The sequence below is a fragment of the Anopheles coustani genome, chromosome 3 (assembly GCF_943734705.1).
Source record: "Anopheles coustani chromosome 3, idAnoCousDA_361_x.2, whole genome shotgun sequence".
In the NCBI taxonomy this organism is placed as follows: Eukaryota; Metazoa; Arthropoda; class Insecta; order Diptera; family Culicidae; genus Anopheles; species Anopheles coustani.
In genome coordinates, this window is record NC_071288.1 from 66673808 (window position 1) to 66690604 (window position 16797).

Below are 16797 nucleotides of genomic sequence, written 5' to 3' on the forward strand. Positions count from 1 at the left end.
ATGTTCCCGGGTTTCCTAATGCTGATGGATGGTGTGCCCGTATAAGGTGGTGGCTCTTCTGTATTGCATTTTCCCCGGCTTTTGCTACCATCACAAGGATCATCGTTCTCAACCGTCGGTCGCTCGCTCGGAGGGGTTTTGCATCGTGATTTTACCGCGCCCATTCTGCTACCCATGCTGATCTCCGGAAACCTGCTCGCTGCGGTCTAATAAACACGTCACAAAATGCCAAAAAGATGAATCAGCTGGCAGCAGGCTGCTTGATCTCTTTTTTTGAGGGGGAACAGTACGGCGAAATAAAACCATGTCGCATAACGGTGATGCCCACTGCAGATCTCACCGTGAGTCATAAAGTTTGCATTGGGACTTTTTTTGTTTTTGGTTGATTTTATAAATCTGGCCACACATTGCACTTTTTCTTTCACAACTTCTCTGGTTATTTCTCTTACAGGCTTAAAATAAATGAATCCCTTTTCTAGTGACACTTATGTGTTTGTTTGATTAACTGGGTCATGCGCTAAAGTGTGAAGCGGGTAATGAATGTGTAATGCTCAACATTTTCTCTTCGTACACCTTTTTACTGAAAACCAAAATAAAATCCTTTTAAACGAGAATCCACACCCTCGAAGGAAGGATTATTGAAGAATAGGGAACAAAACATAACCCTCTTAACGGTGCAGTTTGCATTTCCGCTTGACATTCCCGTGCAACGGTGATAACTCCCGAGAGAACAACTCGTTCTCACCGTTCCAAACTGCCGCAATGAGGTGACGAACTCCCGGTGACGGTAGCACCGTCTCCCGGTGAACGGTGAATAGTCACTGGCAACGTTGGTATATGCTCCCCCTAGGGATCGCTTCACACGATGTAAGACTTCGGGCGTCTAATGAGTGTACATGCGGGATCGCTATTTTATTCTCGAAAAGAAAAATAAATATCAGCTGCAGCATCAACAAGCTGAAAGATAAGTGGCAAAAGAATATCCTTGCTCGTTTTTCTCTTAAAAAGGCCCCTGGTAACCCTCGCCAATGTAGGGGATTGAGAATGAAGAGCAAACTGTATGCAGTTGTGAGAGTGCAGTTATGTTTTTCCATTGAAAGGTATATGCCTGAATTTTGTAAATAGTAAAGGCAATATAAATATCTACTTTTTATATGCGATTTAATAAGTTATATCTTTTCATTGCTATGTTAACTACAACGACTTTGAAATTTTGCATTGTTTCAGGTATAATTTAGGTAGAAGTTTCATGTTGTTGTGATTTTTTTTTTGTATGTTTTCATTTTGTGGCTGATTTTAAAATAAACAAAATTAAGCTAAAATGTGGAGAATTGTGTAATTCTGAGTCAGATTCATGAATCCGAATGATTCTTTGCATCGTTTTAGCGATTCATGAATCTTTCCTTGAGAGATTCATGAATCGCAAAGATTTTTAAATGTTAGACGAACCGTAAAATAAAGACCAAAAAAAAGTTAAATGAATGAAAGATCCAGGAAAGATTCATGAAGATTAGAATCCCAAAAGATTAATCAGTCAATCTGAATGAATCTTAGATGAAAAATTCATATGAATGAATCTCGCCTAAAGATTACAATAAAAATGTGTATTTGAGTGTTAGCAACTATTTTATTTATTTTGGAACTCCCATAAGTATTGACTGAGGAATTCCAAAGTCCCTTTTTAATGAAACTAAATTTCACTTACCGCCTCTTGTCTACAACTATCATTTTTTAACATAAATAACCATGAGAATGAATGTAAAAATTAAAGAGTGCGAGATTCAGAAGGTGTTAAAAGGGCGTTGCAACTCCAACATTTATTATTTCAACTCCACAAAATAAACCAAAGTTGTAGTGAACGTCACTAGTAAAGCAGAAAGTTCTTATTGCACATGCATTATCGTTTTCCCTCACATTATTGATGTGATGAAATGTTTAGAACTGTGTTTTCTACTTTCTTTATGCATGTGCAAGGTCGAATAATTTCAAGTTATGTGTTTTCCACCTCGCAATCACAAAAAAAGTACTATTTCGTTTCCCTGTCGCCTCTTGGAAAACCGATGGAGATGCATGTTGGGGCTTTTTTCCATCGCCACCAAAAACCCATTTCCAACCGTGCCTGCCAGTTGACCAAATTTCCCCCCTCCCACCCGTGCTACGTGTCGGAAATGCTGGGTAAAAGCGTACCGACTGCACCGTTGGTACGTTCGTGCATTTCTTCCATAAATACAATTTGCTCGCTGATCGTCCGAGAGCCGCGGAAAGTGTGTCGGGGTGAAGGGAAGGGTAACTCCAATCGTACGGCACAGCCATTCGTCCCCCCCGTTCGCTTCCCCGATCGTCCACCCAACGCAGACGGGGGTAATCCGTGTTTCCACTTAGTAGTACTCGCACGGTTTTCCTTTTCCCGACATCGAGCGTAGAAGCTTCTTCAACATTCTTGACCAACACTCTCTCCGGGCGCTGGTAGGGAAATATTTGCATCACTTCTTCCGCAAACGGGCTCGAGGTTGTGTGGGAAATGGAAGCGAAAGGGCCGGGACGCAGTGATAGGAAGTGCATTAGCATGTTTCCGTGCTTTTTTTGTTGTTGTCGTTCGCTCGTACGAAACTTTTTGCGCTTGCTCGGTGTGTGTTTTTTCTATTTTTTTTTCTTCTGCTTAACACATTTCCTCAAAGCCACATTTCTGCATCGAATCATGGGGAGGACGTTGCGATCAATTTATATTTTGCCCCGTTGAAGGTCCCTCTTTCCAGCTTCGCCCCGGTGTCGGGTTTTGTGAAAACTTGCGCTGACTTTCTAGGCGAGGATTCTAAAATCTGCATTTGGCCCGGAGCCCACACTTTGCCCGGTTTCATTTTCGCCTCTGTTTCCAGCGGGAACCAGATGTTTTCCGACACCGCCACCGGGGGTTCGTTTTGTAAAATTGCGGGAAGCATGTTTTTCACTCCCCCCATCCCCCCGGGAGGATGCATTCAAGTCCTGGAAGAAGGAGGTTTCCGCGGTTCTCAGCGCCGTCCACTCTTGACTACCTTATCGTGCTGGTGTTTATTTTTCTGATGCGATCTTGTTTGCCTATGTGTGTGTGTGTGTTGACTGACGATGGTGCAATATTGTACGAAATCGCATTGAAACCGCTGGCCGTTGCGGATTGCAGGAGTCAGAAAATGCATCGAGTTTTGTAACCGCTTCCACGTGGTATTTGAAAACTGTTTGTGGCAGTTAAGAAACTTTCAATCCCCGCTGATTCTGATGGGACTAAAAAAAGGGAATGGGACGGATTGCAATGGAAAAGATTTTTTCGTCTATACTCCATTCCCTGTTATCGCGTTGGGAAAAGTTGTTGGATATTAAGTTGGCAAAACAATGTCTACTTTAGCTTGCTTGTTACATTATCTTTGAAGAAATATATGTTTCTGCTTCATAAGCTATGAGGAAAATTTCTTACTTAACATCTGGAATTGACGAATTGCAGAAATATCTTTTAATTTTTGATAAAGATCAAATTTCGTAAATCTATTTACTTTTATTATACATGTTCATTTATATTCATTTTCAATCTCTTTTATTTTTCACTTAGAAATTTTAATACAATTTTTTTGAAACATTTTTAATTTTCATTTTGTCTTGTCTTTGAAAGGATGGGATGACCACTATTATTTTTCATTTAGAAAGAATATTTGTTTTGAAATCAGTCAGTAAATGCATCTACTAGTAGTTTTGTAACAGCTTTCACGTGATATTTGAAAACTGTTTGTTAAGTTGGCAGTTAAGAAACTTTGAATCCTCGCTCTCATCCTCGGTTCTCATAGGACTATAGGGTGAACTGTAATGGAAAAGATTTTTTCGTCTATACTATATTCCCTTTTACCGTGTTAGGAAAAGTAGGTCGATATTAAGTTTGCAAAACAATGTCTACTTTAGCATGCTTGTTATATTATCTTTGAAAACATATTTCTTTGTGCTTCTTAAGATATGAGGAAAATTTCGTACAAAGCTTCTGAAATTGCAGAACTGCAGAAACACCTTTTAATTTGTGATGACGATCAAGTTTCTTCAATACTTTTATAATATATGCTCATTTTTATTCATGTTTAATCACTTTTATCTTTCATTCAGAATTTTCACTGCATTTTTTAAACACTTTTTTTTTTAATATTGTTTTGTCACTTTTAAAAAGTGACGTGATGATCGTATGCAGACACATTCATTTTCCAGACGCCGTTGGCCATCGTGGAATAGATCTTTGAATTCTATGAACCTCTTTAATCCTGAGCACTGCATTCGTCGGCACAAATACATCACCACTCAAGCACTCGCGTCCACTGGAAGCAGGGTACTTCGAAAATGTGGCAAGTTTTTACGGTTTCATTGCCCCGCCGTCGATCAGCATGGCCTCAATGGCATGTTGCTTACTTCGTCTGCCTTTACTCCCGTCTAGAGCTAACTCCCGAACAACCTCGTCATTACAGCTGGAGCGAGTTGCATCCTAATCTTGTATGTTGATTTTTGGTTCCTCTTTTTCGACGTCGGGTTTTCGGTCGGGAAGGAGCACGCGTGCTTATCTGTGTGTTTTACTGGACCCTCACTGCCTGCCGGCATCAGCTCGCGGCGCACAAGGCATGGTATTTTTGATTCAGTTTATCTTATCTCGCGATGCTCCGAATATTTCCTTCACGTTCGCTTCTAAACAACACTCAATGCCAGACGCCACCTTGAGTCAATGTAAATCCGGTGTCGCAACCGAGTGGAGCGTTAGGAGGGAGCGAAACGGTGAAGAAATCGGTGAACAACCCCCGCTATCTCAAACGCTTACCGAAGGCAATTAAACACCGGCGAACCGCGGTGATTCACTGAACCTCAGTTCCTGATGGGAACAGAAGGAGAAGAAAAGAGAGAGAAAGGTCCGTCGAAAATATTCAGATGCAACAACCATTTTGTTACAAGGATCATAGAAATTAGAAAACAAACTATCACTTAAGATATGGACGACAGGTTTTTTTTCGGCAGCTAAGCTTTGGCTGGTTTGGGTTTGAAGTGTTTAAATATTCTTCATTGAGTCATTTTTCACAGCTCCTGTCACTTTCAATGTGGACTTGGAATGTTTTTTTATTATATAGTTTCCTTTTATAGCATGGACATGTTTTATGGACCTTTTAAATCGGACCAAAATTACGTCAGTTTCAGTAAATTTTGAAACCGTATTTTCTCCAGTTTAGTAAATTGGGCTTTGTTACTCGTGTTGTGTGGTCAATGTCTATTAAATTGTGTTTTAAGTTGATTTGTTGATTATCCTTGCTAAGTTCTGTGATACTATTTGTACTAAGAGTATTTAGACTACTTCTCCATCTTTTATGGCCCGCTCATAGTTGAGCACGTCGTGCTGACATTGTCTGGTCACCAACCATTCTCCTGGTAAACTTTATACAGTTTGAATTTTGAAATGTTTACTCCGCATACCAAGTTCCTCGAAGAAAATCTCCAATTTTGGAGCATTGTTCTCAAAGTAACAACCAGATGATACGGAGTAATTGGATAACTGAATAAGCGTTATATACATTTGCAGAAAGAGTAAAACATTTTTTAATGTCAAGCTAAAGGATCAGTTATTTGCATATTTTTGGTAATCAAAGCTGCGCTATATGTTTTGATGAGTTAATTTTTAGTTAATCGTGTAGCAAACCTATCTTTTATCAACAAAAAAATTGTATTTTTTTGCTTACTGTTTAATAGATAGTAATAATGGTTTTTAATTTTTTAACAGTTGTACATGCAACCCGTAAAGGTTCCATTTATGAGTTGATCGTTGGGAAAGAATTATGAATTTTATTTTGTTGAACTCAACAGCGCTCGAACGAGCCAAATATAACGTTAACCCATCTTTCATTCGAAACCGATGGCAAAAAGCAAAACCCAAAAAGAGGCCCTGAGCATCGAATGTTGATAATTTCTGCTGACCTACGATGAACCGAACTGCGCCGACCGGTTCGACTTTTACGCGGATCTGCGAAACGCGAAGGTGGTGTACCTACCAATGTTTCCCGGCCCACGTGTGAAAGGGAAGGGTCGGACGGGGCTACAAATCCCATTCCAGAGCCCAACGGGGGTTTATTATGCTTCGGCAACCTTTTTTCTTTCCCTTCCTTGCTTTCAATCGACCCGCCTGTGTGCAAGCGACGAACGCATACAGCAGCAGCAGCATCAGAGACTGCACATTGCGTACACAAACACACACACCCGTACAACTACAGCAACATCTCAAGAAGTGCGTTTTCACCCTCTTTTCGGTGGTGGAAAGAACGAGATGGCGAATGGGGTTGTTTTTTTTCCACCATCCCTGAGCGGCTCGAGCGGCGCACGGTTCGCGATTCCGCCTTCAGTCTCAAACCGACCCGAGCTCTCGGAAGTCAGACGTCGCGGTTCGCGTTCTTTCTTGTGCGCGTTTCTTACTCACCGATCGCGGTTCCTTTGTGCTTCTTTCTGGTGGATTGATATGCCTGTTTTAAGGTTGTTTTTACCTTCTGTTCTACTTGCATGATTTGAAAAGCAAGCAAATGTGCTCCGGTGAATGATTGGTTAGTTTCATTCGGGGTTTCGGTTAGTTAATGTTGGTTGTGTATTTTTCTTGCGTCGATCTACCAGATGTTCCATCGGTTTATAGGTGGGTTCATCACGTCAACACATGGTGTTTTTAATTAAACCTGCAACCGAAAGCCATAAATTTACAGTGCGTGACCGGAATGAAGCAATGTAATCCCGTAGGAAGAAAGGCAGGCTTTTGTGAATCGATTCCAAATGAAATATCGCCTAGGTGAATATTGAGCTGTATGTGTGTGTGTTTGTGCCTTTCGTAGGTTGTTTGTTTGTTGGTGTGCGGGAAGCGGTATGCCGCGAGAAAATGTCTCTGCAGCTGCAACGCTGGCAAAAAAATAATTGATGCTGCAACATCAAACATCTCGCAGCAGCAGCTTCCAGTGGCCGATCGTGCCCCGTTTACCACCGCCGTTTGGCGAGTCGAAGATCGATGTTTATGTTTGTGTTTGTGCCGGTGTGATCGATCCGCGCACACGATCTTTGCCGTGTTCTGCGTGTGTGTATGTATGTCTATCCGTATAGGAAGAATTTATGCTCGAAACCGGATTATGTTGCCCTCGGCCGATCGGTTGTGTTGGTGCGGCATGGCCTGCTGTTGTTCGCCCGTTTAACGCAGCATAGTTTTCGGTTCCATGAAGGGTGAGCAGCATAAATGGTCCCTCAAATGCTGCTGCGAGTGACCCCTGCGCGTTTTGTTTACAACGAAAAAAAACCCGTCTGTGCCTTCCCTTCCCGAAACAGATGTTCGTTTCCGGCGACAAGCTAGCCATTTAAAATCGGTCTGAATGTTAAGGGGTTTAAAGTTTAATTAAATCGTACGCGAGGTTTCGTTCGTCGCTTCGCTCTTGTGCTGATAGGAAGTGTTGTTTGAAGGCAATCGATTCGCTGGTTGATTAGTGAACGTGCAAAGTGGCAGGAAAAAGGGCTTAAGGAAGAGAAATCGTTGCGAAGTGAGGGAGGTTTTTGTCGATTCAAAAGAGCCTTCGAAAGTGTTGAAAACAAAATTAAGGCCGAAAAAAAATCTCTCGTCTTACGTTTTCCGTTTTCACCTGTGTTATACAGAGCACATAAGCAAAGAAAAAGTATCCAGTGCGTACGATAGGTTTTGGGTTTTTCTCTCGCTTACTTATAGTTTTTTTTCTCACTCAAAAGTGCTCAATGTTTGAATCTTCTATTTGCTGCAGCATAAAGATATCATTGTAGTGTTCCCAAGTGTGCATCAGTTTGTGTTTGTGCTGGTCGGCTCCATTCGGAACGAGCTTTTGCTGCCAGGTGAAAAGTGTATTTATCAAACAACAGCCAAGTCCAACCTCCAAGGCTCGAGCGTTTTTTCAAGTTGATCATTCTGGGTTTTTTTTCTATCGCCTCATCTCGTCTGGAGGCGTCGCAAAAGTGGGCCATTGAATCGCGTCGGACACCGGAGGTAACGGCACCTTAGGTTACGAGGAATACATTTGGAAAAAAGCTGATTTTTGTAGCATTCGAGAAAGCATTTGGAGAACCGGAGAAAGGCATTAACAGGTCTAGCGTTCTTCTATGTATTTTAACATTATTCGAAACAACTCAAATTTATGGCTCTCATTTTTCCATTTTAAAACTTTCGGTACTTCTCTACAACATGTTTATTGTTGAACGTTCAGTCCTTCAATTTTATTTTGAAAGTATAAAGAAAGGAAAACAACTTTTTGAGAACTTTTCATAGAAAGTACTCAAATTAAAAGATTTCTTTCAATTACTTATCTTCTATTCTTGTCAGTGTTAGTTTTCATCTTTTGTAAAATAGTTTCGCTTGGGTGCTTAAGACTTTCCAATTTTAAAATTTTTTTTCACATTAAGTTTTTTACATGAGTTCAAGTACTATTTAGCAAATACATAGTTAGTTCTTTGTAAAATAAATGTTATTTCACTATCAGGGCCTTTGATTTAATGCACTTTGGGTTATGTATTCCAGCAAGATGTTCGACTATCAACAATTTAATATCAGTTATTTGGTAGTCCTCTCTTCTAAAACATACGTTTTGTCTAATAACAGCTGTCTTTAATTGAGTGACATGTCCAATCGCCGATCGATTATTCACAGTAATAAGGTTCAATTCATTCGATACATTAGCACGATATGCTATTTCAGTGCGATATTAAGCCTTTAAGGGTGAAAAGAATGGTAACAAACATAAAGCCATTCATCCACGTTAAATATGGTTCCGTTCGGCTGGACCGAGCCTTCACATGTAAGGCTTACACGTTGACCACCATAATGTCAGTTGGGTGCTTCCCAATAACCATCTGTTTCCAAAGCCGGACGCCAGCTCAAGCGTGTAGGAAATTGAATGTCAGCTCACAGAAGATTTAAAGTCATCACGTGTGACGATTGATTGAATGTTGCATGGTCTGTGAGTAGCTATTAGTTCCATATCGATTCCCGAGTGGAACACCCACGAGGCCGAAGGAAATCCACTGGCTTATTGTGTTCGCTTCCCGGGGTAGCACTTTCCCGAAAGACTCCTTTTGTCCGGTGGGACCTCTGAGTGTGGTTGCTTCAGACGGCACAAACACCCCGTTTATTTTCCGACAAAGATTTTTCCCGAACTGCCCTCAAAATGGGCGACCGGCTTTTCTTCTTCCCGCCCGAGCGTATCATCCCCGGTGGAGTAATAATGGTTCGCTGGTTTCGCTCTTAGACCCATTTCGCCTCCCCTTCCCAATGTCGATGATAAATGGTCAACCAATTTTATCTGGAAATCTGTCATCGTACACGTCCTCCGCGGAATCATCCTTTTTTTCCCCTCTGTCGTCTTTTCTTCCAAGCAAGCGTCCATTTTCTGATGGCTTTTCTTTCCGACCAAAAATGAATCTCCGTGAAAAACCAATTGATAATCTGCGGTCGTGTGCTAGATGGGAGTTATTTTCGATCGAAAATGCTACGATGAAATAGGGCAGCTAGATGAAGAATGGCCAATCAGTGAATCACTTTATTACACACTTCTTCAATCATCTTTGAGTACTTTTTTATTTCCTGCAGTTGTTGTGTCTTACTTTAAAGGAAGAACTGTTATTTTCTGTTTTTCTACTAGAGCAACATGTTTTTTTTATTGCCAAACAATATTGTATAACTCACTTCAAACTACCGACTACTAGAGTGTGATAGTTTTTGGTAATATGCAATATTCTCCATTTGTTTTTTTTTATCAAAGTATCGTTTATTACATTCTATCTTTTAAAATTATATTTTTGTTTGCTTCCAATTATTGTTCTTTCTCAACTTTCTTTCACAATTCGGCATTTATTATCCTTCGCTGGTTTTTTTACTTTTCATGTCTTACTTTAAAGGAGGATCTGTTATTTTCTGTCTTCCTACTAGAGCAACATGTTTCTTTTACCAAATACTATCGTATTCTTAGCCGTTTGGTTAACCATATCAAACATTATCGTATTTTTAGCCGCAACTCAAAGCATCATCTGCTAGAGTGAGATGGCTTTAGATAAACTGCAGTATTCTCCTTTTGTTTTTTTTAAATCAAAATATCGTTTATTAAATTCTATCTTTCAAAGTTATATTTTTGTTTGCTTCAACTTTCTTTCACAATTTGGCTTTTTATTATCCTTCGCTGGTTTGTTTTTACTTCTCATTGAAAATTGGACAAGAAACTTATTGCTTGTTTCCGGCAAGTTTTAAACAGTCGTAGAAAACTTCTTGCCTGCCGTCATCCTCCGTTTGGCGTTTGTTTTTTTTTTCATTCCTTTGTACGCCTCTTTAGCGGGTAACAATTTCACGAACCCAAGTGTCTGACACGCACAGGGTGCTGTTTACCACTGAAGTACAACTTTAGCGTCAAAAAAGGAAAAAAAAACACACACACACACACACACACACATAAAACTAAAGAAAACGCCACAATCTTCGATATCCAATCTCGCTGGGTGGCTGTTCGAGTCCGGCTCGACGGAACGTGCCATTCGTCCCGTTGTGAGAAGGAAGTGGGACAACTGGAGCAGTGAAACACGAATCCAACGATGCTGTGCTCCCCGCGGATTCCGGCTGATGCGGCGCACATTGTGGAAGAAAGTTGCAACACAGCAGACGACAAATCGCAGCCTAAGATGATGGGCTGGGACGCGTCTGCTGTCGGATGAACCGGGGAGGTTTGGGAGGTTTTGAGACGAGGGGGAAAAATAAAAATCTGTTCCTGAAAGCGACAATTTATCATCATCCATTCCGTCCGCTCCGGCTCTAGCTCCCCATCGCAAGCCGATCGATTTGTCTCAACCGGCGTTGATGTTAGATTGTTGCAATTGTTTTCCACCCGATGTGGGGGGGGGGGGGGGGCCGGGTTTCTCTGCGTTTCGGCTGGAAACCGATATTTGCCTCCGGGATGATGGCTATTGGGACTGGCAAACTGCCACTGCAAGCAGAAACCATTCAGCTCCGTCGCAAACACGAACACTTCATCGACCATGTCGAGCAGGTCGGCGGAGAAGTGCAACATATTTTTGAAAACTTTACCATTGTTATGTTTCCTCCCTTGGCCGGAGGGGTAAGAGGAGCAGGAGGAGGCGGGTGGTGGTGTTATTTGTTCGATTTAGGTTTATTTCGTTGCGTTCTGTTTGCCATTGTCTTTCAGTGTGTTTTTTTCCTTATCAGAAACAAAAAATGTGACATTGACGAGTGGAATTCTACGCTCGTTTTCGAAAGGCTGATGAAAAGTTTCTCCTCACAGTCGAAAAATATCGATCCTAGTGTGGAACATATAAAAAAGCACAGGGAACAAATCGAATTGATTGCAATTTTTGCTCTCACCCACTCTCCTCTTCAGCATCTTTCATTTTTGTTCGGTTTTGCGGAACAAAAAAGACACCAAAAATGACCATTTCCTAATGTCCTTCCCATGGTTCGGGGTGAGTTTTCCATCCGTCGTTCGTGTTTTGTGCTTCGACGTGTCCGTTTCGTGTTCCGGTTTGGGACCGTTACAAACATGTATCGTCCAACATTCAGGGTCCGGTTTAATACGATAGAAGGGATCTTTCCCGCGTGTCACAAAATGAACAAAATAGAAAAAGTTCAAGCTGGAAGCGGGCAGAACAGAAAACGCTGTGAAATTTTTCAAATTTCTGTTGCTCCACTTTAGTTCGTTGTCCTTTCCCTTTCTCAAGTCCGATACTTTCATTCGATATGCCTTCGAAGGTTTTTTTCCTCCGGACAAAATGTGTGTCACACGGTGGAGAATATATACGATTACGGGAAGGATAACATAATAAAGAAATATATTTGTGATAATAAAATCGGTCGAAGTTACCCGTTCCAATCTTTTCCTCCCGTAGATGCCACCTTTTTTTTCTTTATTCCTTGGCTGTCATTCCATTATGCTTGTTCAATGTCGTACGGTGTGTTGTCATCGGTGCTCATCATCGATGGTGGAGCGGGATGCTTTTTGCTAACTGGACACTTTCACGGACCGCTGACCGAGAGGTTCGTGGTGGTGCTTTTTGCTTTCCTTCCTTTCCTGCTACCTTCGACGACACTTCCCTCCCGCCCCCACCGGGCACTAGAAAATAAAATAAGGATAAGATAAGTATCCATCTTCTCGCGTAACGGAACACAATCGGGACACACGATGCTGCTGACTGGGAATAAATACATACACAAGGACAACGCAGGGAGAAAAAGGTTCCTGTCTGCTTTCTCGCTTCCTGATAACATTGTGGGTGTTTGTTGTTCAGAATTTGGTGGTGCCATTTTCCCGCTCTCCCACCCTTTTTTCTGGAAGCCCAAAGGGGGAGCATAATTTATGCTTACGCTTGTAGGCGTCCCCCGTTCCAGGAAGATCCTATTGATTGTGGAACTTCCGATGGAACGGCGTAGGTTTGTTTGAGGCATGTCCACTTTCGCTTGCTTGGTTGTTTTCTTTCCCTTTTATCTGGTCCAGCGTCGTCTTAGTTAGTGAAATTGATTTCACACTTTGGTTTGGCGGAAAGAAAATTTATGTTTGTTGTTCATGCTCAACGGCAGCGAGCGGGAGCTTTGTGGCTATATATATTTCGGTGCGGAGATCTTGATTGGTTCATTCACGGTAATAATAGCCCGTGGGTAATTTCTCTAATGTTCCCGTCGACAGCATGTTATCTCGTGCATTATATTGGTCATGAATATTAAAGGCTTTGAAATACTTCGCAGACGTATCATCAATAATATTCGAGTGGTCTTTGACAGAGCAGAAAAAGGGGAAAAGTCCTTACGATTGGGATATTTGAGCAGTTTGCTTAGGGAACCCAATGAAATGTATTATGGATTGGATATTAACAATATTAAAGTATACATTTCCTTTTTACAGGGTGTGTGACAAATTTTTGTTCATAAATAAACTTTATTCTCTCAAATTGTTCGATTTACAATATTTTTTATGTTTCCTAAATTTGGCGCGAGATAAAAGGACCGAATGCTCTCTTAGGTCAACATTGTTTCGTTTATTAATCTCTAGCTAGTTTTTCTGATACTTTACACAATTACCTGTGGCCAGATTTACATTGATATTGTTTAGCAAGCATCAGAAATAATTTTCGAAAAAATAAATTGCAAACATACGTCTCGCACCCTGTTCTTGAAAGGAATATTAAAATATAACATTTCGAATATTAAAATATAATAAAAACATATCCAATAACTTAAACCTTCTTGGATTCATCACCTATTAACGATATTTTTATGTTAAATTTCTCCCATTTATATTTATCTCATGCTGCAAGAGAAATGTAAAAGAAAACATTTTGTAGGATGTTTACGCCTCAATACTCGAAGGTTTAATCAAAATGCACCTGTGCATGATTGTTTATTTCGGTTGTTCTAATAATGGAGTTCTTGGAAACTGTTGGTATCTATTGTTGGGTACTAAAGTACTTTTCTTAGAAAATCAGCAATCTCTCGGTATCTTTGATAAGCTTTTTGATTACATAAAGGAGGTAAACACATCCCTTGAAGAGAAGAATGTCGTATCAGACGAATCGTTCGGGCGTTAGGGTGGTTGGTGTAGCTGATAACAGTTTCATTCATTCATAAATTTGTCAATCAAATACGCGCGTGGGATGTTGCGGAATGTGCTGTCACGGTTGGGTGTATCACTCATGACGCGGCTGGATCCCATAAAAAGCCCACCAGCTATTTCAATTGCGTATAGCTGGCGCCGACCGTAATTGCTAGATGCTGACTTGGTTCAATTGCTCACCTCGATGCTACTCGGGAAATATTCTTGCTAATTAAATGGTATCCAAAGTTCCAGGAATCCGAAAATCTTGTATGAGCTTTACTGATGTTTGTTCTTTCCTTTTTTCTCTTCTCCATTCAAGATGTTGTGCTGACATCCGAAGATGAGTTAACGGTTAGCCGAAGATGATCCCGGGCGTGGGCGGAGTGCCACGAGCGCGGTTATTTGCACTTCTCCTGCTGACGCTGGTGGAAGTGATAGCGCGCGCTCTAGGCGACCCCGCTCCCTACGTCGGCCGTACCGCCCCGCAAGGCGGTGGTGCTCTGTATTCTTCTAAAGCCGCTGGAATTTTCTTCGGCAACAAACAAAATGACGTCACGAGCGTCACCACACAGCTGGCGAGAGCCGGTGGGAGTAGTGTCGGTGCGTCCAGCGACCTCTGGATACATCCGGAGGATGGCGAGGCGCTACCGGTCGGTGCTCCCCGAATCGAACGATCCACAGCCAAACGGCATTCGGCTGCGGCGACGGACACTGGATCGAAGTATAACTTCCACTTCGCGCACGCGGTGTACAACGTGTCGATACCGGAGAACAGCGTCATCAAGACGTACGCCGTGCAGCCACCGAACGAGGACCGGATGGGCATCCACGTGACGCCGGATCTGGAGGTGAAGTACAAGATAGTGTCGGGCGACAAGGACAAGTTCTTCAAGGCGGAGGAGCGCGCGGTGGGTGACTTCGTCTTCCTGGCCATCCGGCTGCGCACGAACAACATCGTGCTGAACCGGGAGAAGGGCGACAGCTATCGGTTGGAGGTGAAGGCAACCGGGACGCGTCGTGAGGGGAAGAGTCGCATCTCGCTCGAGGCCGACACGGTGATCGACGTGCGGGTACTGGATGCCAACGATCTCAGCCCGCTGTTCTATCCCACCGAGTACTCGGTCGCCATCACGGAGGATACGCCGCTGCACAAGAGCATCCTGCACGTGGTGGCCGAGGACGCGGACCTTGGACTGAACGGCGAGATTTACTACAGCATCCTGGACGAGACGGAGCAGTTCGCGGTGCACCCGACGACGGGGGTGATCACGCTGACGCGTCCGCTTCGGTTCACGGACAGTGCGCTGCACGAGCTGATGGTTGTGGCCAACGATCGAGGCATCGGATCGACGAGAAACCAGGCGAGCAAGGCGCGCGTCAAAATTAAAGTCTTGCAGGTAAGCTAAAGAAGAACTTGTTTTTTATTTCATGGTCTTTCAGACAATACATTTAGAAAAACATTCTGATCACCATATTATTCAGGGGTGTCTGGGGTAATATGCACCTCTGAGTCGAATCGCACCTTTTCCGGTTTCTTATGAAAAACGTATGTTGATTTTTGGTGAACTAAAATATGGTCCTCTTTTGAGTTCAATAGCTCTACATCAACTGAAATGTGAAATAAAACCAAAATAAGAACTTCACCGGTTCGAACATGCTCTGTTGTAGTTTTGCTGACCACTCCACTAAGGAATAAATAGTGAAAAAATCGTTGTTTTTTTACATGATATACATAGTCCTGCTAATTTGCATAAGAGCTCAAACTACATATAAACATCTCGATAAGTCTGCAGATTTACTCGTATTTTAATCAAACATATGTTCAATGATGAATAGATGCAAAATGCACCACGTAGGTCGAGTAAAACCAAATCAAATTTGATCGTAAACAACTTAAAACAAATTTTTCATAACACAAAATAAAGATGTTGATTAATAAAAGCATTGTTTCCTTAAATTTCACTTACTTACAGTTAATTCACAGGAAAATTTATGAACTTTTTCATTGATCCTTATTTGACTGTTTTAGGAGAGGTGGATTTTGCCCCTTTGCTAGGGTTCATTTTGCCCCAGCAGAGGTTCGTTTTGCCTCAACCAGATACAGATCTATCAAAAATAGAACTTTGTAGAAATGGAAAAACTCATGATTTTTGTTAACAAAACAGGCAAAAATTTCTCAACATGTTACTAGTTTGAACCTTGATGAACCATTGAAAACTTAATAGTTTTTCTTAAGGGGTGCGTATTACTCCAGGAACCCCTACTAACACTTGAATCAATATTAGCATTTACAAATCTTTTTTTTTATTTTTCTCCATCAAACCCCAGGAACCCCTACTTACACTTGAATCAATATTAGCATTTACAAATCTTATTTTTATTTTTGTCCATCAGATAAGTTAGTTTATATGATGAAAACTATGTTTTACTGTAAAGTGTAGTTCTTAATCACACTACTTTTCCTGGACATCCTTTATTTGATGAATAAAACTTTTTCCTGCAATAAACCTTTCCTTAGACTAATTTCCATTTCGTGGTGACAAACAACAGAAAATAACAAATAATGTGAAGTCTAACAAGGAAACGATAGGGAGAATCTCTTAATTTATTAATGGGTTGCAAAGGGTCACATCCACCTTCAAATGAGTAAGCAAAGGACGTTAGTTTCAATTTAATTTCCATTTTCCAAGCCGCCCGGAAACACCTTCCTCACCCAAGAGCAGGGCGTCGTTAAAATCGGCTTTCGTTGAAATTGGTTTATTTTCCCTTCCATTTCCATTTTTCATACATCTGCTCTCAATTCAATTGTCATTCGACGACGCTGTCGGATACCGATCCTACGCCCGGCTTCCATTCCGGTGTGTGTTAATAAATAAAGTTCGGCTTATTTATTACCGTAGCGGGAATACTAAATTAGGATCAATCTGATGCTTTGCGTTTTTATTGGCAAGCAATTCGCTATATTTCTCGCCATTTTATTGACCTTTCGCTGCGGTTCGAATGGTCGTTCCGTCGGGCGAGGAGCTACTGGCAGGGTGGCCACTCAACCGGGAAAACCGGGAAAACCGGGAATCAACCTTGAATTCAATTTTACCGGGAAAAAACCGGGAAAACCGGGAATTTCGCCGAAAAAACCGGGAATATTTTTCATATAATATTTTTTTGAGATTTACATATTTTATTCTCG

The 16797-nt window shown here is 41.6% G+C and overlaps 1 protein-coding gene across 1 annotated transcript in view; it reads left to right on the top strand.

Annotated features, from left to right (window-relative positions):
* Positions 1-16797, top strand: part of LOC131265570 (fat-like cadherin-related tumor suppressor homolog) — a 199511-nt gene that overhangs the window by 105252 nt on the left and 77462 nt on the right. Inside the window, exon 3 of the mRNA XM_058267860.1 lies at positions 13930-15007. Within this exon, the coding sequence (XP_058123843.1) occupies positions 13973-15007 (1035 nt within the window). The 5' untranslated portion in view covers positions 13930-13972. The remainder of the gene's footprint in view (positions 1-13929; positions 15008-16797) is intronic.